The following is a 27,786-nucleotide window of genomic DNA, read 5'->3' on the forward strand; positions in this document are numbered from 1 at the left end:
GTACACCCAAACTCCTGGGGGGTCTGGCCTGTGATTGACAGGTCGCCCAGCAGGAGATCGTCCAGATATCCAAGGATCGCAATCCCTCTTTTGCGGAGCAAAGCCAACACCGGAGCCAAAACCTTGGTAAAGACTCAGAGCGGAGGCTAGACCAAAGGGTAATGCCACAAATTGAGAGTGCTCCCCCGCCACTACAAAAGGGAGATACCTCGGATGTCCCCCATAAAGAGGGATGAGCAGATACACATCTTAGATATCGATGGAGGCTAGTAAGTCCCCTTGATTTAAAGATTCTACCACCGACCGAATGGATTCCATCCGAAACTTCTGCACCCACACAAAGCGGTTTAGTGACTTGAGGTCCAAAATTGGACGCACCTTGCCCTCCTTTCTGGGCACCATGAACAGGTTTGAATAAAAACCTCGAAACCATTTCCGCTGAGGAACTGGCACAATCACTCCTTGTGCAAGGAGATCCTGCACTGCCTCCCAGAGATCCTTCAAGCAATCCGGAGACAGATGAAGATTTGAGGGGAAAAATCTCTGCTGGGCGAGACCGAAATTCGATCGTTTCCTAAACGAATCAGTTTGTGAACCCATTTGTCCTGAATCAGAGATGTCCAGGGTTCCCGAAAGTAACGGAGACGTTCCCCCACCCGCGAATCAGATGAGGGCGCCCCTTCATGCCGAAGAGGATTTGTCTGCCGAACCGGACTGATTAGTCTTGGGCTTACTCGAGCAAGCCTTCTTGTTCCCTCCAGAGGCTCTGAACGGTTTATCTTTTTCTTGCTCCCCTGAGGAATCAAAAAAACGCCTATGAGCCGTGAAAGAGCCCCCGCTTACTGCTGGGCGCCTTACCTTTTTGAGTATAGGGGGAGAATAGTATTCTTACCCCCCCCCCTTAATCCGTTGATCAACTCATCCAAGGAGTCTCCAAACAGATGTTCACCCAAAAAGGGGAGATCTGTTAAGGCCTTCTTAGAAGCCTCGTCCACCGACCAGCTCTTCAGCCACACCATGCGGCGTATTGCAATGGCACCCTGGCAACCAGAGGGGCCGCATCACACAGGAACACCAGGGCCTGGGCCATCTGGTCCGTCAGCTCAATCAGAGTCGGGGAAACTATCTTAGTGGTCAAGTTACCCCTGAGCACTTTAACCTATTCTAATAGCGTCTGATAAACCAGAACAGACGCAAAGACAGCTTTTAGTATCGAGCCCACCAAAAGATGTAGGTGGCGGGAAAGGGATTCCACCCGTCTGTAAACGCTGGGGAGTCTTCCAAAGGCAACACAGTAGATTGGTTTAACCTGGAAACAGGGCGATTCATCCTAGGTAACACCAACCAGCAGTTCGATACAGAGTCAGTAAAGGGATAATGGCGTTAAAGCGCTTAGGCACCACTAACACGTGCTTAATGCACCACCATTGCTCATTCACAATATCGTGAAAGTCCTCGGCACAAGGAAACACCTGACCTGACTTCTGGGCTTTGTGTGTGCCAAAAACTACCCGCTTTCATGTGTGTGGGCTCATCATCCAATTTCAAGGTTTCCTTTACTTAACGAATCAGTGCTTCCACCATAGCGCGTTCCCGCGCCGCAGCCGAGGAGGACATATCCTCCTCACCATCCGACTGCGGGGACAGGGATCCCTCAGGGAGGGGGTTGTCCGAGGCGACCATATTAGGCTCTGAATCAGAGGACAGAGAAGGCAGTGGGCGTTTTTGGCTAGTGACAGGTTTCATTACAAAATCCACCTTTGACACCAAAGCTGCAGAAAGAGACATGAGACTGATCCGGATGCACCGGCAGTCGCACTGAGGGGGTCTGGAGGAGAAACAACTGCCTGGGACTCCATTTTGCAATTTGTATAGAAAAGGGTGTACCACCCCTTTAAATTGCGATTGCGGTCCGCACCGCTATATCGCGCTGCAACCGGAGTCACCCTTAAATAGTGCCAGGAGCAGAGTGTTCCCAAGGAATGCCCAAAAGACGACCCTTATACTTTACCACCTCACAGTGTAATCAGCAACTCTGAAGCATGGAGATTTAGCATGAAACGTCTCACAGGAAGTGACACAGAATCACAAGAGGCCGAAGACTGCCAATGTAGCTCCATGCTACAATAAAATGGTGCCAATGCAAAGGCAAAGGAAGCACAGGGAAAATGGCCACTGTAACTTACACACAGAGAACTGATGCCCACACTTAAAATGGCGGCTGAAAATGCTGCCATGCGTTCAGGGCCCAGACATGAGGCCACCACAGGGATCTACCAAAAAGACCCCACAGAACAGTGTACACCCCCCCCTCCCCAATGCCAGGCGCCGAACACAGCACCCCCATGCGGGAGCAGGGAGGTTAGGGCCTGGTCCTGATAGGCCAGGAAAAACAGAGACCTGTTATCCCCAGGAGTGGGCCCACATCACCCATTTAGGATTACTCACCATACCATGCACCGGGTGGACTCCGCTCCAAGCAGACCGCCTCCCATCCTGAGTGGGGGTGTGCCAGCCAAGGGGTACGCGGTGACTTAGGGCATTCCAGGTCGATGCGTCCTGGCGAGACAGCCGCTCGCAGGCTCGTCCCCATCCACAGGGGCTCCGTCGTGGCAAGGCTTAGTTGGACCATAACCTGCTCACGTTCCTTGGCCAGGCTGGGAGACCGTAAGGATCTTGATTATCCAGTGCGAAACTGCAACCGGCTGTCGCTTGCAGTTCACCAGGAGGATCCCCCTGATACTAGCTAGCGATAGTGAGTAAAGAGAAATAAATATAAACAAACATTCTTAAAAGAATAAAAAACTGAGACCGAAGTCCCAGCAGGAAACCTAGGTCCTACTCCTTCACTAGGCAGCAAGAAACTGATTTGAGAGCACAGTGTGTGGGGGGTTATGCTGAGAAGGACAGCCCCTATAGACTTGTCAGTGAATTTTTTCACTGCCTAGTCTACTCCTGTAGATGGTGCATAACCCAAGGGTAAAGAAGTATTGCTGCTGCGAGCTTTCAGGGGCATAGGAAAAAACCCCTATGTCTTATGACCTGGGCTTTAAAAGCCATACCATTTATGCCAAAGACCGTAAACAAGGATGGGACAAGCTTCCATCGCAGCAGGACCTATAAAGTTCTCTGAGGCTATCAAAAGCTGACCATTGTTAGCACCCCTGGCAGTGTTAAATGATTTGTTTCAATCCTCATACACTTTACCAACCAAGCTACACAGACAAAATAAGATGTAAAAAACAAAAAACAAAAAAAAAAAAAAAAAAGCAAAAAAAATAAATAAAAAATAAATAAATAAAAAATATGTAGCCATCACATATAAGAATTGGCGATCTGCAATTCAAGTGGAACGCCACCTCTTGCGCAATTGGCACTTTTGAGGAGCGAGGTGGGGGCAGGTACCCGATTTTGACCGGCGCTCGGGAACGCAAGTTCTCCTCCCTCCCTCCCCCGCAGTCTTCTGGGACACTGACAGGTCCTAGAAAACTGCATCCACCAATCCAGGCTGCACCGCGTGACTCACGCATGCGCAGTGGGTCCCCATAGTTAAGATGCTGGCGCCTCTGGGGGTGGACGGCGGATGAAGGTAGCTGGGGTGAGCTCACCGCTGGACCGTGGGACAGGTGAGTGGCTGGTTTTTAAAAGTCAGCAGTTACACTTTTTGTAGCTGCTAACTTTTATTTTTTTTATAGGTGGCTGGAGCTCCTCTTTAGCACATTTTTGTTTTTGGGTTTAAAACCGCTTTAAAAAGGAAGAGGCTTTCTCCAAGGTTCTCAATGTTTTTGTTGCTATTTATGTCCCAAGTTGGAAGTTCTGTTAGATTAGAATTACAGAGCACACTATGCAGAGGGGCTTTAGTAAGGCATCACATAGATTTGCAAACGTATGCAACAAAAACCTTTGTTTTTAAATGTAAATTGTTGGAACAATAGGGTCTGCAAGGTCATTAATAATGTGAGATCAACTCAACATTTTCCAGTGCAGAGGTATACTAATAAAGGGTTTCTAGTTAATTTATAAATAGTTTTAATGCTTGCTTTTCAAATTAAATAAAATGTAAATGTTGCTGCATTAAAGCAAATTTGTATTAAACAGTCAAAATAATGGAAAATATAAGCAATGTTCCATATATTTTTAAATGTGTATGTACAGTATGTGCATGCAATAAAATAAGCTTAAACACCAGAGGGAGCTCTAGTAGCAAAGACTACACTCACACAAAAATAGGGATAGTGTGATCCATCACACAATATACAGCTAGTTCCCTTAATCTAACTGAAGGAAGGCAAATGAGGCAACTGCTATATTTGTTCCAATAAACTTTTACGATCAACATCTTAAATTATAATTTATTGTAGCAATTAAAATACCTGGAATATTTGGCATATTTCATCATGTTATTTTTATACAGAGAAGAATGAGCAAACTTTTTATTTTTTAAACAACCACAATGCTTAACACACCAAGCATATGGGTATTTGACTATTCATCTTTCCAAAACAATAGCGATCACTAGGACAGATTTTGTGGGAAGACTTACCAGGTTCATATCTTAATATTGTTCTTGATAAGACCGACTCTTTTTATGCAAGTGTATTCAAGTTGTCTAGCACGATAAATAAAAATATTACCAGATTGGCCTATAGGTTATTTTTTTAAAAAAAGTGGAATACTGTTCTTGATTCTTTTTTCAGCTTTGGGGTTATAACTCTTTCAGCTTTTGGCTTATATCTTTCTTCAGGTCCAAGGCATTAACAAAGGCCCCTTGCACACGGGCACCTCAAAGCGGGATCCGCTTGCTCTTCGCTGATCCCAGCTGGGCAGGCGGACGACAGGTCTGTCCGCTCCGCTATACAGAGCAGACGCAGAAACAGCCCACTCTAATCTATAAGGGAAATCCGTTAGAATAGAACTGCCTGTGTTTCCATCCGATCCGCCAGACTGATGGATGGGGAATAGGTCCCCCATCCATATGTTTTAAGCGGACAGGATCCTGGTAAAGGGCTACGCTGACTTTGGACTTGATAAACACAGTGGAGAAACACCAGCAGATGACATAGCTCCCCAGATCATCCCTGACTGTGGTAACTTCACATTGGACCTCATGCAACTTGGATTCTGTGCCTTTCCGCTCTTCTTCCAAACTCTAGTCCGTGATGATTTGGGGAGCCATGTCATTTGCTGGTGTTGGTCCACTGTGCTTTATCAAGTCCAAAGTCAGCGCAGCCCTCTACCAGGAAATTCTAGAGTACTTCATGCTACCCTCTGCTGACCAACTTTATGGAGATGGGGATTTCATTTTCCAGCACCTGCCCACACTACAAAATGATCATGGCATCACTGTGCTTGATTGGCCAACAAGCTCGTCTGACCTAAACCCCATAGAAAATCTGTGAGGTATTGTCAAGAGGAAGAAGAGACACCAGACCCAACAAGGCAGACGAGCTGAAGGCAGCTATCAAAGAAACCTGGGCTTCCATAACACCTCAGCAGTGCCACAGGCTGATCGCCTCTATGTCATGCCGCATTTTTTTACATAGTTAGTGAGGCTGAAAAAAGACATCAGTCCATCCAGTTCAACCTATGATGAATTGCATTGATGCAGTAATTCATGCAAAAGGAGCCCCAAAAAATTACTGAGTGCATACTATACTGTACATGGACATACTTCAGTAAGCCAACATTTCTGTATTATAAATCCTTTTTTTGTATTGGTCTTATGTAATATTCTAATTTTCTGAGATACTGAATTTTGGGTTTGCACTAGCTATAAGCCATAAACATCAAAATTAAAAGAAAGAAATGCTTGAAATATATCACTCCATGTGGAACCCATCTATATAAAATATAGGGGTTTCACTTTTTGAATTGAATTACTGAAAAAATAACTTTTAAAGATTTTCTAAAATTTAGTCTACCTTTGTTAGGTATACATAATACTCCTACATATACAGTATACTTAAATGTTATTTTTAATTTTGACAAACATGCAGTGGATTCTGACACAAACTTGAATGCTGTCCCCAGATGCTGAAAGTCTCTAAGCAATGTCAGGGCTACCCAAACATAAAATTTTATAAAAAAACAAGCACTCACCTTTCTATGCCTGTTCTCAGCAGCAGCCAATTGGGCCAACATCCTCTCTTGCATGGCCTTACATTGCTTCATGACTTCCTTTAAAATGAACAGGGGGTTGGAACAGACAGGGGGCCTCTGTCCATGGTTGTCCTCCTTGAGGGTCTCATAATCCCTTTGCAAGGCCAGCAAGGGATCACTGATATTGTATTTTCCATAGCGTTCTTCAATGAATCTGTCTTTATGCTGTGCCTGGAAAAAAAAGATTACAAAATAAAATAGTGTTTTCATATGAAATACAGACCACAATATATAGAAAAATTCTATACATTTGAATCACATCTTTGAACAGATTTAATAGCAAATGATATTTGATGATTAAAAAAAGCAGCTGGTATCACTAAAATATTGAAGCGCTGCATCTGATTTATACTGGTTTGCCTTGGCCCTAAAATCTGGGAGGAGAGGAAAGTGTCTGTGATCCACAACAGATGCTTTATTACATATTCCCAACATAAAAAATCCATGCCATTCCACTATACTTCTATCTAAGGGTAGGTGTGCATCGAGGCTATTGCAAGCTTGGTTGTCCTTCTCCTATGTAATAGCTCTCAACTGTCCTGTATTTGGAACCAAATGCTTCTGTACCTCTTTAGTGCTTAGTTGTCCTTTTCGGTTTGCTCAATGAATAAAAAGTAAAATATAAATAATATCTAGATTATTACATTTCTAACTTCCATTGCAAAGGAAAAGCAGTCATAAAAAAAACATGAGTTGTGCCAATCATTTCTTTGTATATTAATTCTTCACGATTTGTGTAACTGGCGGCATGGCATGGCAGCGGTGTGTCATACATCTACTTATGTTATGCTGAAAAAGATTTCCCTCTTTCCGATTTTAGACTGTTAAAAAGTATGCACTAGAAACTCCTAGACAGAGAACTCAACTGCAAAAGCCTAATTTACCACTTTTACTTCAGGTTCCTTTTTGCCGGCTTTCCCCATTGGCTAGGATTTTATATTTTATTTCTATTTGATGAATTTAGGCCACAGAAAAAAAAAAGTTCCAAGTCAATCGACAACAACCTGATCATTTTATAAATTTGACTTTACCTTCAGAAGTTTTGTTTTCAGCCTGAGCTTACAAAAGGCACGATTTACTACGCTAGAATCAGTGGAATCAGACTTCGCTACTTTGGGCATTGCAGTTTCATTCTTCATTTTTTATACAGGATGATGGGGCCTTATTTAGATGCTTCAAAAAAGAACAGCTTTACCTACAGCAAGGAGTCAAATGCCAACATTTTTTTTATTTAAATGGCAAGTGTTTTTTATACACAGTATCCTAGCAAACAAGCTTTCATTTAGTTAGGGTTTACATCTAGTTTAAATAAAAAACATCTTTGGTACCACCCATCAGATTTAAAGACTTGCTAAAATCCCAAAGTTTAAACCAGATGGGTGGCACCAAGGAGGTTTTTTTTATTTAAAGTAGATATAAACCCTAAGGAAATGAAATATTGTTTGCTAAAATATGGTGTATAATAAAAACACTTGCCATTTAGAAAGGCCACTTGTTGTCTCCATTAAAACCCCATTTTAAAGGGTGACATCACAGAAGCACAAATGGGAGACAACGGAAAGTTGGTAACAGTAAGAGCCTGAACAAGAACCTTCATGAAAGGATCATTGAAATTATAAGGTCAGGATCATTTAAAGGATTGAAGTGAATAATGCTGATTAAAAAAAATATATTAAAAATTACTTTAAATTTACAAAAACGCATTAAAGCTTATATGAAGTTTTAGTAAATGAGATTACATGAACTTTAAGTTTATATAGGAGACCAATTATGCTTTTTTACTGTATGACCAGTGGGGCAAGTAACAAAAATCTGGGACTATATCTTTTATAGTAGCTTGAAAAGAAAGGCCAGACTGGGTGGGAAAATAATGAAGATGTGCTTTTAATAACCATTTTTTTCCACATTCAGATTACAGACAGAGACAGACAGCTGTTAAAATACTCACAAAACCTGTACTTAAAAAAAGCCGTATGGTAATGCATTTAGAATTTAATATGTGCTGAGTTATTAAGCAAAGCAACACTTTAAAAGTGTGATTGGAAATGTCAAATTACGTCACACAGATGATGCACATGTGTAGTCTAATGATTGTCCAGACTAAAATGTCTCCAGACCATGGCTTATGACATCATTCATCCAGGCAACAAAAATATGAATTGTCAGGTCTCCTAAAAATTTTATTCAACTCAGGGTAAAGAACCTCCCTGTTAAAGTGGTTGTAAACCCTTACATCTACCCAGTGAAGTGACTGGCCTCAGGTGATACACTGAGATTAAACAAATCCTCCTACATAAGCTGTACCTGTTTACCTGCAGCACTCTTCTTCTCTACAGCCTTTTAACACACACACACACACACATAAAACACTTTTGCTTAGCTCCAGTAATAAGGGGACGGGGCTATGATGTCACACACATGCAAAGGCAACATATTGTAATTCAACTAGAGAATGATTGACTGCAAATATCCAGCATTTATTGTCATTTATGGTGCTAAAATGGGGTATAAGTAAATATCCCAATAAAAAAGTATATGATATATATATATATATATACACATACATACATACATACATACACACACTTACACACATTTGCTTAGTGCATTGTAGTTGAGAGCAAGCATGAACTCACCTGGAACAATATTCATTATCTTGCTTTAGACCAGTGGTGTCAACTTTGTTGATATGAGGGGCCTCACATGCAGCCCCCAACATCACTAAAGGGCCACACATAGAATTAAGTGAATATTCAGTGTCAGAGACAGACACACAACCGGACTGTCAGGGAAGAAGTTCGAGGAGAACTGGCAGATACGCCAGTGCCCAAAATGGCTGTGCTAATGTGTGCATGTGCATTAGCGAAAGGTACGCTATGGCGAATCACTATACGCCATGGCGCATTGGCGTATGCCGCGGTACGTCCTAATTACCAGCATCCACTGGCCTATTTAAAGTCAGCACTGGCTATCACTCATTGCTGGATTATCTTCCGCTAGTATCCTGTGTTCCCTGTGTCTTGAACTTCAGCTTGATTACCTGTTACCGACCCGGTTTATCCCTGACCTACTCTGGCTTCTCTCCTAGCTCTGAACCCGGTGTAACGTTAGAAAACCAGACCCCGTGAGAAATGCATACCCACGTCACTTCCTGTCAGGAACAGCTGAGCAGCGTAGCAGTGCGCATGCTCACAGCCCCGGATACGTAATTGAACAGCTGAGGGCCTGACAAGTGCGCATGCTCGGAGGGTATGGTTTTATCACAGTAGTGTGTGTAACGTTACACTTGCGGCGGTTACATTAAAACAGCTGGGCTGCAACAGGAGTCATCTCCACTCCTATCCCTGGCACTTCCATGATCTCGGCTAGTAAATGTAAAAGCGGCGGCGGGTGTATGAAATCTAAATGACGGAGATCTCGGCTCCGTGATCCACTTTTATATTTATTAGCCGAGATCAGGGAAGTGACAGGGGAAGGAGCAGAGATAACTCATGTTGCAGCCCAGCTGTTTTAATGTAACCGCCGCAAGTGTAACGTTACACACACTACAGTGATAAATCCATACCCTACGAGCATGCGCACTTGTCAGGCCCTCAGCTGTTGAATGAGTTAGGTGCTGACGTAGGTGCACCGGAAGTGACGAGGGTAAGCATTTCTCACGGGTATGGTTTTTTCACGGAACACCGGCTTGCTTTACGCACTTGCTCCTACCTATTTCCGATTGCCTTCCTGTGTTTGACCCTGGCTTGACCCGACTACTCTACCTGCCTCTGTTCCTGATTGACCGCTAGTGTTTGACCCTTGGCCTGGATTCTGACCTTGCTTTTGCTTTAACCCGCCTGCAATTCCAGAGACCCATTGGTTGTGACCACCTTCTACACCACGGATCTGATTCATCAAGCAGCTTCACCTGCAGACCACCCATGCACCTTTGGACATAGCACCCTCTGTCACCATTTCCAGGTGTACTCTGCACTCAGCCGCAAGGGGAGCCCTCTCGTCACTTCAGCCTCCAGCCTGATACCTAACAAGGAGAGTCAAAGACTATGGGCATGACACAAGAAATGGCCATATACTGTGGACATAATACAGGAGAAGGTGATTGTGCACATCATCCAAGAGATGTTCAGAGACTGTGGACATGCTGTAGGAGCTTGGAAATATACTATAGGAGTTATTGGATACTGAGCACATGCTTCAGGAGACAGCCATTTGGAGACAAATTATATGAGACTACTAGAAAATCACTACTATAATAGGGCAAAAAAAAAAAAAAAAAAAAAAAAGGGATTAGAGAAACCCAGAAGTCTGCAAAGCAGTGAAAAAAAAAAAAAAAAAAAAAGCTGCGTATAGCCTCCAGGCTGCAGGTTGGGCAATAAGTCGCTAGATGACACCATTACTAGTATAAAAAAAAAATACATTAATATACGCCATAGTTTGAGGACGCTATAACGTTTGCGTAAACCAATCACGCTTTTTGGGATTTTTTTTTTTTTTTAACAAAAAACGTAGCAGAATACATAGCCTAAATTTATGAAGAAATTTGATTTTTTACCTTTTTTTAAATGGATATGTTTACAGCAGAAAGTAAAAAATATAATTTGTTTATAACGCAAAAAAGAAACCCCCCCATGGAGCCCCTCCCTTACATCAGAGACCCCCCATTCTTCATAAATTTAGGCTATGTATTTGTAAAAAAAAAAAAAAAAAACGCAGTGGTGATCAAATACCACCAAAAGAAAGCTCTATTTGTGTTAAAAAAAATGACAACATTTTATTTGGGTACAGGGTTGTATGAATGTGCAATTGTTAAAGTAACGCAGTGCCTTATAGCAAAAAATGGCCTGGTCAGGTAAATCTTCCGGAGGTCAAGTGGTTAAAGTCTATAAAAGTACATGTAAACCCACTTTATGTTTAAAACAGCATTCAAGCAGAACTTCAGCTGTAAAAAAAAAAAAAAAAAAAAAAAAAAAAGGTCTACCTTTCCCCCACAAAAGTCTGTGCCCTGTTGGAGATTTCTCTTCACTTACTGTCCCAACAGTGGCACCAATGGCTAGGGATGCACCAATACCAGTTTTTTTTTAAAGACAGAGTACAAGTACCGTAACTTTTGCCAAGGTGGTCGCTAATACCAATTACTGATACCTTTTTTTAGTGTCACGTTACAGTTTTTTAGGGCTCGTTCATACCATATATTAATGAAAAATGGTTGGGAAAAACCACACAGATTTCAGTTTCACATCAGTTTTCATTTGAGTTTCAGTGAGTTTTTACAGCCGGTTCTCTGTTTGGGTCTGCCGCAGTGTGATTTGAAAAAGAATCCTTTTCGATTTCAGTCCGGTTCAGGTTCAATTTATAATCTCATACACTAAAATTTGCATTGGATTTTCACCCAAACTGCTGAATGAAATCGCCCCATACTAGGCTTTGAAAACACACTGCAAACTGGCCCGCACATGTGAACCGAAGGTATCGGTTTTAGTATCGGAGCATTTGCACGAGTACAAGTACTTAAGCAAATGCTTAGTACTGGTATTGGTGCAACGCTACCAATGGCAATAAAACATAACAGCTTAAAAACCTTCCACTTTATCCAAAGTAAAAATGGATTTTTGTAAAATCTTACCGTAAAATCCTTTTCTCTTAGCTCATTGACAGACGTAGTCCTCGGTGATACAGCACCTTCGGGTTATGTTGCCTCCACAGGAGCAGGACTAGACAGGAAATTAAAATGCTCTGGCCACACCCTAGGGGCAGTCCCAGAGGGTATATCCTCTCTCTCTCTGCCTCAGCAAATCAGTTATGTCAAAAAGCAGTCTTTAGAGATTTTAACCCAACCCAACTCAAAAACAGAGGGGCGGGGACTACGTCTGTCAATGAGCTAAGAGAAAAGGATTTTACGGTAAGATTTTACAAAAATCCATTTTTCTCTATCGCTCATTGACAGACGTAGTCCTCGGTGATACAGCACCTTCGGGACGTCCCAGAGCAGTATCACAAATGAGGGGTGGGAAAATGGAAATCAAATCCCAATCTAGAAGGCCCAACCGGTGCCAACTAGAAGTTTACAATGCTCATCCTTAATGATGAGACTCAACAAAAAATAAATTTTTCAAACAGAAAAAAACTCTCGAGGTAGACCACCGGTCTCCTCAAATTGCGGCCTGCAAAACCTTGCGGCCAAATGAGGCATCCGCCGATGCCGTCACATCAATTTTATAGAATTTTGTAAAGGTATGTACCGACGACCAGGTGGCCGCCTTACATACCTGGACCACTGACGCCTGATGGCGAAAGGCCCAGGAAGTACTGAGCGCTCGAGTGGAGTGCGCCCTAACAGGGAACGGAGGACTCTGACCCTTAATAGAATAAGCCTGTACCACCGTCTGTCTAATCCATTTGGCAATGGTCGCGGCAGATGCAGGCAAACCCTTTCAGGGGCCATCCGTGATCACAAAAAGTGAATCCGTCTTACGGAATGATTCCGTAGCTTTCAGGTATACTCTGATTGCCCGAACCACATCCAAGGAATGCAACGCATGTTCCCGATGATGCTTGGGCTGAGGACACAAGGAAGGTAGTACAATATCTTCATTCAGATGAAAATCTGAAACCACCTTAGGAAGAAAGGATGGCTTAGGATGAAGTACTACCTTATCCCTATGAATCACTAGGTATGGGGACTGGCATGATAATGCAGCCAGTTCTGACACCCTGCGAGCAGAAGTGATAGCCACCAAGAAGGCCACCTTCTGGGATAAAGTAAGCAAGGGAATCTCCCTGATGTTTTCAAAGGGAGGTTTCTGTAGAACCGACAAAACTAAATTAAGATCCCAGGGCGGTAAGGGCGCGCGGACTGGTGGAGCCAGGTGCCGCACCCCCTGGATGAAATTCCGCACCAAGGACTTGGTAGCTAAAGGTTTCTGAAAGAAGATTGCTAATGCTGAAACTTGACCCTTGATGGTGCTCAAGGCTAGCTTCTGCTCAACCCCTTGTTGCAAAAAAGCCAATATTCGAGTCACCGAATAGGTACGTGGAGGAAATCCTAAAGATTCGCACCACGCAATATAAGTCTTCCATGTGTGATAATAGACCTTGCTGGAAGTCGCTTTCCTTGCTTTAATAAGGGTAGGAATGACTGAAGCTGACAAACCTCTGTCCTTCAGTACTTGGGTCTCAATGGCCAGGCCATTAAAACCAGCGACTGTAAAGCACGATGGTAAATTGGTCCTTGAGACCACAGACACTCCCTGAGACGAAGTTCCCACGGAACGTCTGCGACTAGCCTGTCCAAGTCGGCCAGGCCGGCTTGACGAGGCCAGCCTAGAATTTCTAGGACCACTGGTGCTGACTGGATCTGAACCAGGCGTCCCTAGAGCTATCTGGCCCCGACCATCCGAGAAAGTCTGGTCGTTTTCTGTTCCCACACATTTATCAGATACCTGATTGCTATCAGGAAGGGTGATCTTTTCTGGTTGAACCTCAGGGACCGAAGTCACCCGGCTAGAGGCTTCTTGGCCTGTCTGGTCAACCAGATCCGATTCCTGTGGGGAATTGAGACTAATCTTAGGAAAAGGTAAAGGAAAAGATCTATTCAGGGAACGGTGACTACCGCTCCCTGTAGTACTTAAATGTTGGAAGGGAAGAATCGCACCGGTAGTAGTAGTTGATGCTCGATCTAATGTCCTGAATACCGGTGAAAACGTCCCCCCACCCTCAAACCGGGTGGGGGCGCACCTTCAGGCTGTGTACTCCTTTGCTTCGGGTTTGGCTGAGTTGGTCCGACCAGCCTTTCTTGAACCCTCCTGGGGGAGTCTTGCCTTTCCCGCTTGTTCCAGCCGGGCGTGCGAACCCTTTATGGGCGGTAAAGAAAGGTCCTCGCTTGTTGCGAGGTCCCTTAGCTTTAGCAGCCTGTGGCAAAAAAGTGCTCTTGCCCCCAGTGGCATCCTTAATGATTTCATCTAGGGTGGCCCCAAATAGACGATTCCCCTGAAAGGGGAGATTCGTCAAGGTCTTTTTGGAACCTAGGTCAGCTGACCAGCATTTTAACCACAGCACACGTCTGAGGATTACCGCTGACATAGATGCATGCCCTAATAGGGGAGTAGTGTCCAAGGCTGCGTCACAGATAAACTGTAGCCCTTGTATAATCTGTTCCATCAAATCAGCTGTTTCCTGGGGAATATCTTTTCCCCTAAGGTCTTGGCGTACCAATCTCGCCCATTCCGTAAGTGTCTGGGAAACTAGACCAATAACAATTACTGGTCTAAATGCTGACCCTATCAGAGAGAAGATAGTGCGGGACTCTGCTTCCATCTTTCGATCCACCGGATCCTTAAAGGACGAAGTGTCCTCCACTGGGATAACCGTGGCTTTATTCAGCCTGGAAATAGGTGGATCCACCACTGGTGGTACCGTCCATTTCTTAATGATGGATTCCTCAAACGGATAGCGTCTAGCAATACGCTTGGAAATAGTAAAGGTACGTTTAGAATGCTCCCATTCTCCTTTAATCTTATTACCAAAACACTTGGGTACAGGAAAAACCTTCACCGTTTTGATGGGCTTGTTAGTACCAAAAGGAATCTCTGTATCAGTTGCTTCTGCCGGTAAAACCTCAAGTTTTAAGGTTTCCTGCACTGCCACAACTAGTGCGTCCACCAATGCTTCTTCCTGAATTATAGCGGGAGAAGAAACGTCCTCCTCACTGTCTGAGGGAGCTTTAAATGAGGTAACAGCCCTTGCAGAGGGACCTGCAACTGCAGTGACCATCTCTGAATCTGAGTCAGAGGTGTCAGATAATATAGGGGTAGGCGGGGGTCGCTTCCTTGACCCTCGTCCCTGACAGGCCGCCTCCACCCGAGCCACCATAGACTCCAAAATTGCTGTAAATGCCTCTACACTCTGTGCACCGGCGGGTCCCGTGGCCCCCTCGAGGGAAACAGGTGGGGGAATTTGTGTGGCAGGGTCCATGATTATTCCAGTAACTTCCCGGATAATATAATTCAAAAATAAAAAACTTTTTTTTTTTTTTTTTTTCAGACCCCCAGCGCCACAAAAGCCCCTTAGTGTTACCTGCTAGGGATCCCTATCGATCGAGAGAGAGAGAGAGAGAGAGAGAGATAGACCCCCAGGCTCACCACTTGATGCTCAGAGTTTAACTGCAACAGGTTACAGCGCTGTCTTGACAAACAGGAAGTCTTTTGGCTGGCTGCCCAGGAAGAAAGGAGGCGGCTCCGCCCCTCTGCACGCCTTCCGGCGCCTCCCCTAGCTCCACGAGGTGTTTGGATCACCTCAAACATGGCCGCCCCCATGCTGGAGACACGAGGCTACGCCAAAATGGCGGCTCGTGCAATCCAGCAAAAAAAATGGCGGCGGCCTGTACCGAATAGCGGTGTGCTGCAGGGCACACAACACTCTCTGCATGGGGAGTTTTGGCGTGGTTGGCGGTACCGGCCCTGGCGGACCGCATGGCCGCTCGGAAGGCCTGCTATAGCTGGAGATTTGACTAGGAAGGCAGTCTACATGTCCGTGGCTTCTGACTGGTAGGTACCTTATTCTTATCACAGTAAGATTCCCAGACTGCCACTGATTACAATCTTTTAAACATGTATACAATTAGATTGTTAGCTCCCAAACCAAGCCTCCTGGCTTTTTACACATAAAATCACACTCAAAGTAGGGGGATCTGTGCCATGTTATAGGATAGAGGGGGACTCTATCTTACCATACAGAGAGGGGCCCGCGTTCACCACAAGACCCGTCAGGGGGAAAAGGGGGAACATACTACTCACCATACCGGAACCAGGCGGGCACCAACTCCTGACAGTACCCCTCTCCACCGGGGCGGGAGGGCTGTCGACCAATACGGACGCCCTGACTCATGGTCTTTGGCGTTTCAGCGAGACGTTTAACTCGCGGGGTCAGTCCCTTAATGGGACTTTGTCGCGGCCGACCCAGCGCGGAGCTATGGCCTGCACGCGCTCGTAGGCTGAACTGGGGTGACCACCGGATCTCAACATCCAGCCCGTCGCCCAGTTCAGCTTTCTTGCTTGAAGATCTCACAGGAACACTGGAGAAAAAAGCTGTCTAAAAAATCTTTTTAAGAAAAAAATCTTGCCAGGACCGAAGATCCCAGCAAGGTATCTAGGTCCTTACTCCTAACTAGACAGAAAATAACTGATTTGCTGAGGCAGAGAGAGAGAGGATATACCCTCTGGGACTGCCCCTAGGGTGTGGCCAGAGCATTTTAATTTCCTGTCTAGTCCTGCTCCTGTGGAGGCAACATAACCCGAAGGTGCTGTATCACCGAGGACTACGTCTGTCAATGAGCGATAGAGAAAATAAGTTTTGGAGCTGGGCTTGAACACAATATATACAAGGGTTGGACAAAAATATGAAAATACTACATGATTTGCAGGTGTTTAAGTGACGACATGTTTCACGTTGAAAATGGCAGGGATGGAACATTCTTTTGCTTCCGCTGTGTGATGAGTCACCCAGCTAACAGGTGGGAAGCCTCACTTTTGTCATTAACTGTGTGCAGTGCTAGTAAATGCAGAGCCAGGTCAGAGCATACCGAGTTTCAAAAAGGGCAAATTGTCGGTGCCCACTTAGCTGGTTACCTCGGTGACTGAAGTTGCCAATTTAACTGCGGTGTCAAGAGGTACAGTATCAAAGGTTATGACAGCAGATACAGTTTCCTGGAAAACGTCGCCTGAGAAGCATAAGCGCGGTTGACGTTGTCAACTGATCAAGAGAGACAAAAAGGACACTGCGCAAGATTGTGACCTTTAACAAGAAAAAAAAAAACTGCTGTAAAAAGTGACTGCAGAGCTCAATCTCATTCTTCCAAAGCCCATGTCCACAAAAAACTGTAAGGGTCCTTTCACACGAATGATCCGATCAGATCCGCCTGTCAGTTTTTTTAGGCGGATCTGATCTGATCCTCCATGCATCCCTATGGGGCAGCGGATGTCAGCGGTGACATCTACGCTGACACCTGCTGCTATCCGCATCCGATCCTGTCCGTGAAATCCGGACGGATGGAAACCTTATTTTCCATCCGTCCAGGGGATCGGATGGGATCGGATGAGAGCGGACAGGCGGTCCGCTCTCATCCGATTCCCCATAGAGAGCAGCGGGGTCTGACACCTCCCTCTCCGCACACAGAGCGGACAGGGAGCTGTCACCTGCCTGCTCAGCTGGGATCGATCCCCCGCTGAGCAGCACGGAGTCTGCCGACGGAGGCGGACCGTGTGAAAGGAGCCTAAGGAGGGAACTCCATGAGCAAAAAACATTTATGGACAAGCTGCAATTGCCAAACCACTGGTGACCGATATTAATGCTCAGAAGAGAAGAGGAGAGCGTGGTAGAACACCCATAAACCATGGATTATCAATCAATGGAAGACTGTAATATGGTCTGATGAATCGAGATTCACAATGTGCCCAACCACCGGACATGTTTACGTGTGGCAAACATCCCAAGCTTACGACCATGAACGTCTTGTGCCACTAGTAAAGCATGATGGCTGCGCAATTATGGTTTGGGCAGCCATATCTTGGTGATCTGCAGGCCCCAATACCACTTCGAGAGGTACAATCACTCCCACTGGTGTTCGTGGTAGAACGAGCATGCAGAAGAAGCCTCTCACCTTCCCTGGACACCACAGTCACTGGACCTAATATCGAGCCAACTATGATCCATTTTGGAGAACAAGGTTCGGGCTCATTTTCTGCTTCTGGCATCTCTGAAAACCGGATCAATTTTTGCATGAGTGATATCAGGTTCCATTATCCACCATCCAAGACTCATATTTGTAATTTCCCAGGAGAATTGACGCAGTCTTGGATGCCAAAAGGCAGTCAAACACCATATTCGGAACAACTTCAATCTTTTACCTTGTGTTTCCATAATTGTGTCCAACACCTGTACATACACTATTCATTCTACCTAATTTACAGAAGCCTTAATATTTAGGACTTAGATTGCATAAAATGAAAATAGCACTGACAGTTTATGCAATACTTTACATGTTGTACATTAGTCCATGCTCTTAGTAGCTTACAATCTAAGGTCCCTACCTTGCATGCATTTATACACCTACTAGGGTCAATTTAGATAGGAGCCAATTAACCTACCAGCATGTCTTTGGAGTGTGCAAGGAAACCAGAGTACAGTACTTGGAAAAAAAACACCACAAGAAGAGAACATGTAAATCCCATACAGGTAGTGTCCTGTTTGTGAACAGGGGACCTTAGTGCTACAAGGCAGAAGTGCTAACAGCTAAGCCACATTATTGCTTTCACTGTCCTGGTGCGCTCTGCAAAGGCTGTGTATAGACTAGTAATGTTACTGCTACTTTGACATGGTAAAAACTGGGTTTGCTGAGGCACTCAATGCACACAAAACCTATCCTTTAAATGCCCCAATCAGATTATCAACCAGATCATCATATATTGTAGCTTATCAGATGTGGTGGCTGTATTAGTTTAATTTTTTTTAGGTAGAGTAGTAGAGAAAAATAGTATAGTAAAATACTGGTTCATTTTGCCAAAAACGCATTGTCCTTGTAACTTCCAGTGTAGTGAATTCTATGCATTGAGATAAAAATGCCTTCTGTGTGTAGCAGCCCCCCCAGCACCCCTAATACTTACCTGTGCCCCCCCCCCCCCTCTGTTCAGTGATGGCCACGAGTCCCTCGGCCGTCCAGGGACTTTCCCTCCTGATTGGCTCACTGACTGACAGCCGCTGGAGCGGCCAATCAGGAGAGCGAGGGGGCGGGGCCGAAAGGCAGCTCCGTGTCTGAATGGACACACGGAGCTGCAGCTTGGCTCTGGTGCCCCCATAGCAAGCCACTTGCTGTGAGGGCACTTGATAAGAGGGAGGGGCCAGGAGCAGCAACAAGGGACCCGAGAAGAGGCCAATCCAGGCTGCTCTGTGCAAAACCAACTGCATCAAGGAGGTAAGTAAAACAGGTTTATTATTTATTTTTAAAAACAAGGACTTTACAAATCACTTTAAGCCACAACGAATCACAGCTGGCTTCCCACAGTAAACATGTCGTCTGGAACCTGAGGACAGTGAAGAACCAGCCCGAATGAGGAAAAAGCTGGATCCCTGAACAGGTAAATGTCCTTTTATTCAAATTCAGCAGCTACAGTATTTGCAGCTGCTGACTTTTTAAATGACTGAAGAACCAAAAAGTATTGCTTCATCACATGTAGAATATGTGTACTGCATGCAGTTTGGAGGCATATTAAAAAAAAAAAAAAAAATAGTTTGGGGTCTAAAAGATCTATGGAAATGAAGGGGAAGAAAAAAACTGGCTCAGGCTACAAGACGGCCTTGTTAAGCAAAGCGGAGACCTATCAGTTTGGATTAATGAGATTAACCAATGTGGACATCTGTCAGTTGGTGGGGTCTCCTGATGGCAAGTTATTATTAGTACTAATATTTTTTTTTCTGTTCTCTGACGTTTAGACCCTGCTGTGACTTTTTATATGTCTTTTCTTAGGCAGCTCTTAAAACAAAGAAGGGAAAGGGAACAGACTGGAGCATCAGCATCATTTGTTGCTTTGGTATGACAATATATGTAGTTAACGTAGCCTGTCACCTCATAAAAGGACATATAAATCCATCAAGTAATTAAAATGTTCTATTATACATTATGGGGCTGATTTATAAAGCCGTGATATGGCCTTACTGAGGCCACTCTCTTGCTTTTCAAAGAAATAAGAGTTCTGAAATCTTAATAAAGCCCAGCAGTGTGCTTTCTGCTTCATGACTCTAAAACATCTAAAACAAGTCGATTTAGGCTATGTTCACATCTTGGCGTTGCTATTTACAGGCGTTTTTATGGGCGTTTTTTCAGCCGTTTTACAGGCGTTTATACAGGCATTTTTAGGTTGACAAGTGACCAATGGAAAAAAATAAAAACGCCTGTAATCTGCTCAAAAAGAAGCTCATGTACTTTTTTGAGCGTTGGGCATTTTGCTTAAAACGTCAAAACGCTCAGATGTGAACAGGGGCCATTAAAATGAATAGGATTTGTCTTGTTGGGCGTTTTTTGAGCTGATCCTAGAGCAGAAAAACGCCCCAAAACGCCTACATGTGAACTTAGCCTTAGCGAGCTGGGTTAAACAAAGTGCAGACAGGAGAGCCCAGTTACAACATATCAAAGTAAACACTGCAGTGCCCTTTCAGTAGCAGTATCTGTGCTTTGTCTAAATAGGCCCCTATGTCTTGTTAAACCAAATTTCTACGCACATGGGTTTCCTAACTTTTTAAACAAAGTAAAAAGGAAACAAAATGGGCTAGGAAGCACATCATTGAAAATTTCACCTCAATGCAAATATTTTCTTTGAATATATTTCTAAATAAATCAATCTGTTAGTAGGTGGTACAAAATATTATTGACTTTATATATTAAAGGAATTAAAAAGCGTATAAAATCCTTGCAAAAAAAAAAAAAAAGGCAACAAGAAACATCACCCAGAGATTTCCTCCTTGTAGAACGACATTTTAACACACCCTTATCTTCTGCATTATGCAAGCAACTATTAAAAGGCAGCCGCCCTGCTCAAACGCTTCATGCAGACCTTTGGATCCTATATTCCACACTATTAGTGGGTGTGTCACGATAATATTTTACATACCGGTGCCTATTAAACTCGGCTTCAATGCATAGCTTCACATTCCAGTCAGTTTTGACCCATAAAATCTCTTTGTTTCTCCAAATGCTGGTATCAAAGAGTTATTTTTATAAACCACTCTCTTATGCAATATAAAACTAATGCTTCATACCATTAAAGAAGAAGAGGAACTATCATTTTCATCACATAGAACACCAACTGAAAAACTTCCCTTTTAAACTTTAATATATTTGCATATCAGGTTGAGTACCATCAGCCTCTACATCTGCCACAGCTTCTTCATATGTCAATTTCCAGAGTTTTTTTTTTTTTTAATTACACAGCAGTTTCAAAGAGCCAAAAAAAAAAAATGTTCTTACTTATTTTATTTATACCTAGAGGTAAGCCTATAATAAGGCTAACCTGTAGGTACAGAAAATATCTCCTAAATGTGCATAATTTAGGAGATCTTTACTGCAGCCGGTGACGTCATTAACACATGCACACTGCGCTCTCATGTTTACTGTCCAGGAGCTGATCCTGCAGCAACCAGTCTTGTTGGCCTGTATTCTCTTTGTATAGCAGTTTTACATTTTTTCTTTTGGTGCACCTCTTCACTGTTCCACTTGTGGATAACTTTCTTTTAGAAGACACTTGAGCACAGCAACCCATTGGCAACACAAAAAAACCCAATAAACTGGACTATTGTGGTTTCTTCATTGTTCATTGAGGTACGCGGGATTCAGAGATTACTCGGTCATACTGCCGATGACAGTAAGTCCAGAATTTACACAATTTGTCTGAGCTTCTAGAAGGCAGGGGACGGGGAGCTGAAGTTGCACTCTGCAGAGCTCAGTAAAGGTGCGCCTCTTCACTGGTCTCAGGATTCAATTACGATTATCTGGTCAACGATTAGATTCCGCGATGCATCATGATAACTGCCCATGGTTTCCATCAGAAAAAAAATTCAAGCAGTCTGAAGAACTTTTGATCTCAATAAAAAATAAAAAAAAAAAAAATGGAAGAATCCATGGATAAGAAAGGAAAGATGGAAGAGTCTGGGGATGAAGGAATTCATGGACAGAGAATGGAAGGTTGGAGGAGTCTTGAGACAGGAACTGAAGGATGGAGGTGGGGGAATCCATGGATAGAGAATAGAAGGCAGGGGGGGGGGGGGAGTCTGGAGATAGAAACTGAAGGATGGAATAGTCTGGGTATGGAGATGGAGGAATCCATGGATAGGACCAGAAGGATGGAAGAGTTCAAAGATAAAAATGGTGGAGGTGAGGGGGGACTGAAGAATGGAAGACTAAAAAGGGAGGATGTTAAGATGGTCATCATGAAGTCCTGCAGGTGAGGAATATCAGAGGTAGAGGATCCCCTGTGATGTGTACATGGCAGGGTTGGGAGTGTAATGGTCTCCTCCTGGGGTCTAGGGTTGGGGATGTCAGGGTGGAGAAGCTCCTGCGCTGTGACATCTAATTCCCAATTAAATTTGTTCAGTGCATGGCCATTTACATTTGTGTGGTGTATTGTGTGTCAATGTGCATTTTGTCACACGTTAATGTACACTGAAATTAATGGGCTGCCAAATGTATCAAAGATCAGATGTGCCACAACATTAACACAGTGCACTATATGCATTGTGGTGCACTGCTTAGTGTATTGGGTTGCCACTCAAAAATGTATAGTGCAGCAACGTGTGATGTGGCTACACCTAAATGTAAATGGGTTCTTCCTATCCCACTGGCTGAAATGCTGCCCTGGCTTACTCCCTCCAAAGCCAGAATACTTCCAGCACCAATACTTATGGCACAGGAGCAGCTTCCAGTCTCAGGCTGCCTTGTGCCATGACCGGTTCCTACCAACAGAGGAAGTATTACTCTACCAGTACTTTAATAAAAAAAAAAAAAAAAAAAAAAAAAAAAGTCTGCTTGTAAAAAGGAAGGACACCATTTTATTTACCTAAGCACATCCCACTGAAAGCTTGAAATAGCATAGCACTACCTCTCCTGGATTAAAATGTCTCTGCTATAGAGAACACCTTTCCCGCTTTACTCTCAATCTACTCCACTGTCTATTTCTCTGTAGTAACCAAGCCTCGATCTGGATGCCAAATATTCTCAAGCCTCGATTTCTGGATGTCGAATATTCTCAGGCCTCGATCTTGATGACGAATATTCTCAAGCCTCGATCTGGATGACAAATATTCTCAAGCCTCGATCTGGATGACAAATATTCTCAAGCCTCGATCTGGATGACAAATATTCTCAAGCCTCGATCTGGATGACGAATATTCTCAAGCCTCGAGCTGGATGTAGAATATTCTCAAGCCTCGATCAGGATAATTCAAGCATAGTGCACTGTTCTTTCATCGCCCTGGAGTGGCTGATCAGCTCTGGCATAGTTGGAATCACTCCAACTCGCCGCTGATGGACCAGCTTTTGAAGAGGCGGCCATGGGGCTGGGAGTGCCGACAGCCCGTACACAGCAGTCCTTACACATGGGGGCGAGGCAGGATGACATAATGCGCAATCGAGATTTAGGTGGGTTACACATCAATGCAAAATCGTTAAAGGCTGCATTGTGATGCATCGATTCGCTGATTATTTTCAACACCCCCTAGAGTGCAGCGAGAGCTGACTGGGTAGGAGGGGGAACACATCCTCCTTCACACAGCACACAGGAATAAAGCTGAGGTTGTCAATCACAGGCTGTCTGCCTATGTCAACTTTTTTTTTCTTGGCGTCAGGAAAACTTTTACAGAAGTGACTCATGCAGATAGCAGAGAAACAGAAATTATACTTTGTGCTCCGGACTGAGACAAGTACACACTATAGAGGGATATCCTTTGTTTAGATTTCATTTATGATTTTTAAAACAACCTTAATTTCAAAATGACCTTATTTTTTTCTCAATATGGTACATTTTTGTGGTTTACATATTTTTTCATTTTTTTTATTGAGAATTAAATATGGGTTTTGGGAGATCTGCAAATCATTGCATTCTGTTTTTATGTAAATTTTGCACAGCATTCCAACTGTTCTGGAATTAGGGTTGTACATTGACTTTGTCATGGCATTAGAATTGGGGAAATGCTGCTAGACTAAATCACTAAATTGGATTTTGCTTTTGATCGTTGACTTAGAGATTTCAGGAATGGGTTGGTGCCACTAGGCTGACTGGGGGACATCAGTGGGTTAAGGTTGTAATACCTAGAGAAATTCTAAAAAAATAGTAAAAATAGTAAAAAAAAAAAAATATGTAAAAAACACTATATGCAACATTGACAAAAATAAAATACTTGAATTTTAGAGACTGGAGAGACAGAACTTCGCAAATGTTAGTTTAAATATTTTGCTGCTAGCAGGTTGATCTCCATGCTCCCTGTGGCTCCTTTGGGTCTGTGGTAGTAAAGAACATTCAGCCACTAGGTGGAGCTCTCAATTTTCATATGCATGAGATCATCATGAGATCACCACAAGAGAATGGCTCCTCAAATCCCAAATCACAGCTTTACCAGTATAGAAAATTGTGACTGACCAACAGGGCCCTAAAATAAAATGTTGCCATTCTTACTGAACCCCAGGATAACAAGTTTAATTTTTTTTTAGTAAGTCAATTATTGAGATTATTTTGGCCTTTCCTGTTTCACTTGCAAGATTGCATCCACCCAAAGCCAAGCAAACAGCATTAACAGTCCAGGCCACAAGTAAATAACTGACCGCACAAAAAAAATATACAATTCTTGGTGTGCCAAAGGATATAGTGTTTTCATTTCTAAACAATTATTCAGATTAGTTTAGGCTTTTCTGGTTCATTCTCAAGCAAGATGGCTGCATGGGGTTCACAAACAAATCCCAGCAAACCAAACGGCAGATTCCCCCACAAACTGCACCTCTACTCTCCACTGCGTCCCAGCAGGATAACAATAGTTAATTTTAGTTAGTCAATTATTCAGCTTAGTTTAGACTGTTCTTTGTTTACTTACTTAAGGAGATGTTTCTTCCTTCCTTCCTTCTTTGATACCTGGCCCAGACAAGCAGCTAGCTCAGCAGCAATGTCTTCAGCAGTTTCTAGGGTGCATTTTCGTAGGATGCTCTTTAATAAGGCTGCGGAAGGTGCAGATGGGAGGAATAGGTCAGGGAATCTGATGTTGATCCTTTCTTCTGACATCACAGAAGTCAGTGCCTAGCAATAAAGGACGCTGACGCAGAGGAAAAGGGAAAGTAGATCACAGCCGGGATGCAGTCATTTCAGTAACTTGACTTTCTGAAGGTGCTGTGCCCTGTGAGAATTGATGGCATTGAAGAAGGAAGCTGGGCCTCGGAAACTAGTTGCAGCCAGTAGTGGTGCATGAGAGCCTGTGACGCCGCTGTTCTCCTGCTCTCTCATGCGGCGGGTCTGGACTTGTGTGAGCGGTGGTCCCTCTATCCAGCCGTTTTATCTTCAGTCACTCAGCAGTAGGAGCCTTGGAGTTCGCTAATGCAATCAGCCCCAGTTATCTTTAGCGGGTCCAGACTTCTTCAGCAGCCCACCCAGTGTGCCATCTTGGGTTACCACACACAGTACCACAACACCTCCGCATGCAGTCAGCAAGTTATTTAGATGTACAGTAAGTGGATATTGGAATAAAGTGTTGGTTTTACTCGCACTGACCTTGCTCCCTGTTTTCTCTTTTTTTTATTTTTGTTCTCGAGGGAATCCCATACCTCAACAAGGAGCTGCCATCTTGTGAGTGTTCTGCCCTGTCACCACCTGCTGTTTTTCCCAAAGGCCTTGTTATCCTATGGTTCTCAGCTAGTTATGGAATACATAGACTTCAAACACCATATTATTTCATTATCATTTTTTTCTCCGTTACGATCAGTCTGCATATTTTTACCTTTATTTTTATTTCTATTTAATCACATATAGCTCTCATCTAATGTCAGTGAGCACTGACTCACTTTCAGTTGGTGAATTGTTTGCACAGGTACAATTTTAGGCATGAAAAGGAAAGGAAATGACAGGAAAGCTCTCTGCATCACATCAGCCTGTTGTACATTTATGGATACCAAGTCCAGTTTGGCACAAGCAGATCTCATTAGAACACAGAGATTTATTCAGATTATTAGAACAAAGACATGCCCTTCTTATTTTATTTCATAAAATCTTCTTTGTTACTAAGGGGTTAATGAAAAACACTCCTGTCCTTCCTTTAGCATTGTTGCATTTTTTTTTCTTCATCAACAAGACTGGCTGCTCCACATTCTACAGAAACTCCACCTTTTGTCACCGCAGGGCTCATTAACAGGATGAAATGAATCTGGTTACTCGATCCTTACTACCCAGCTTACCTGCAGCCATAAAAATATTCTGCTTTGTCTTCAGACTATGATGACTGCAGGTATACCGGGCGATGGAAAATCCATGCAACAGGGAACCGAATTCAGAAAATAAAGTAACTTTTTTAGTTATGCCGACATAATACTGTGCATTATTCCATATTATAACTAGATTTGTTATTTGCATTCTGCCGAGTAATCTTAGTAGATGTACTGGTACCACTGCTCTACAGAAAGGAAACAGATTTAGTCCTGGTTCACACTGTCGCAACTTGTCATGCGACTTGAGAGTTGAAAGTCGCATGACAAGTCATGCCCCATTAGCAGCAATGAAACCCTTCTACATAGTTACATAGTCAGGTTGAAAAAAAAAAAAAAAAAAAAAAAAAAGGACAAGTCCATCTAGCTTAACCAATAAAAAACAAAAAGAAACACAAGCATACAATCCCATATACACAATCCTATACCCACAGTTGATCCAGAGGAAGGCGTAAAACCCCAGTAAAGCATGATCCAATTTGCTACAGCAGGGGAAAAAATTCCTTCCTAATTCCCCAAAAGGCAATCAGATATTCCCTGGATCAACTTTACCTCTAAAATATTAGTATCCAGTTATATTATGTACACCTAGGACAGAATCCAGGCCTTTTTTTCAAGCAATCTAATGCGCTGGACACCTCTGGAGGGAGTCTATTCCACATTTTCACAGCTCTTACTTATATTCTAATAGAAGCGACTTGAGTTGCACAGATTTAGAAAAAGGTTCCTGCGCTACTTTTGATGCAACTTCAATAAGACTTGAATTGGCGTCTGTTAAAGAAGTCATATGCAAGCCGCGACAAAGTTGCGCATGGAACTCGGATTCAAAGTCGTGGCAATGTGAACCTAGGCTAAAACCCCCAAGTCTTTGGATTATTGATGTTAGTTTTTTTTTTTTTTTGTTTTTTTTTTAGGAAAAGCTGCGTTATTTTAAAACGGACAATTGCGCGGTTGTGCAACACTGTACCTAAATAAAACATATTTTATTATTCCCCACAAATTGAGAATCTCTTTTGGTGGTATTTGATCACCTCCCCTTTTTATTTTTTGCCTTATAAACAAAAGAGCCTGACAATTTTGAAAAAATAAATAAATAATAATAAATTTATTTATATATATATATATATATATATATATATATATATATATATATATATATATATATATATATAAACTGTCTTTATCAATTTTGGCTAATCGATATTCTGCCACATATTACTGGTGAAAAAAATCCCAATGGGATATATTGATTGGTTTGCCCAAAAGTTATAGCGTTTACAAACTTTGGGATATTTTTATTTATTTTTTACTAGTAATGGCGGCGATCAGTGACTTTTAGACCCCGTTCACACTGGGGCGACGCTACTTGCCGGGGCGACCTCACAGGTCGCGGTGCGCAGCTCGCACCCCGACCTCAGAGCGGCCGGCACGGACTTCATATGAAGTCAATGCAGGTCGCTCCAGGTCGCCCCAAAGAAGCTCCGGACCCTTTTTCTAAGTCGGAGCGACTTGTGTCGCTCCTATTAGAACGGGTCCACAGCTACTCTATGGCAGGCGACCTGTCAGGCGACCAGGTCGCCTGACAGGTCGCCCCAGTGTGAACGGAGTCTTAGCGGGACTGCGAT

The 27,786-nt window shown here is 43.4% G+C and overlaps 1 protein-coding gene across 2 annotated transcripts in view; it reads right to left on the bottom strand.

Moving 5' to 3' along the window:
* CTTNBP2NL (CTTNBP2 N-terminal like) overlaps positions 1-27,786 on the bottom strand; it is a 145,702-nt gene that overhangs the window by 8,580 nt on the left and 109,336 nt on the right. For both annotated transcript variants that reach the window (XM_082247187.1, XM_082247186.1), the window contains exon 3: positions 6,100-6,330. In XM_082247187.1, coding sequence (XP_082103313.1) covers positions 6,100-6,330 — 231 coding nt within the window. The remainder of the gene's footprint in view (positions 1-6,099; positions 6,331-27,786) is intronic.

This window comes from Pelophylax lessonae (genome assembly GCF_965119305.1).
Source record: "Pelophylax lessonae genome assembly, chromosome: 2".
Lineage (NCBI taxonomy): Eukaryota > Metazoa > Chordata > Amphibia > Anura > Ranidae > Pelophylax > Pelophylax lessonae.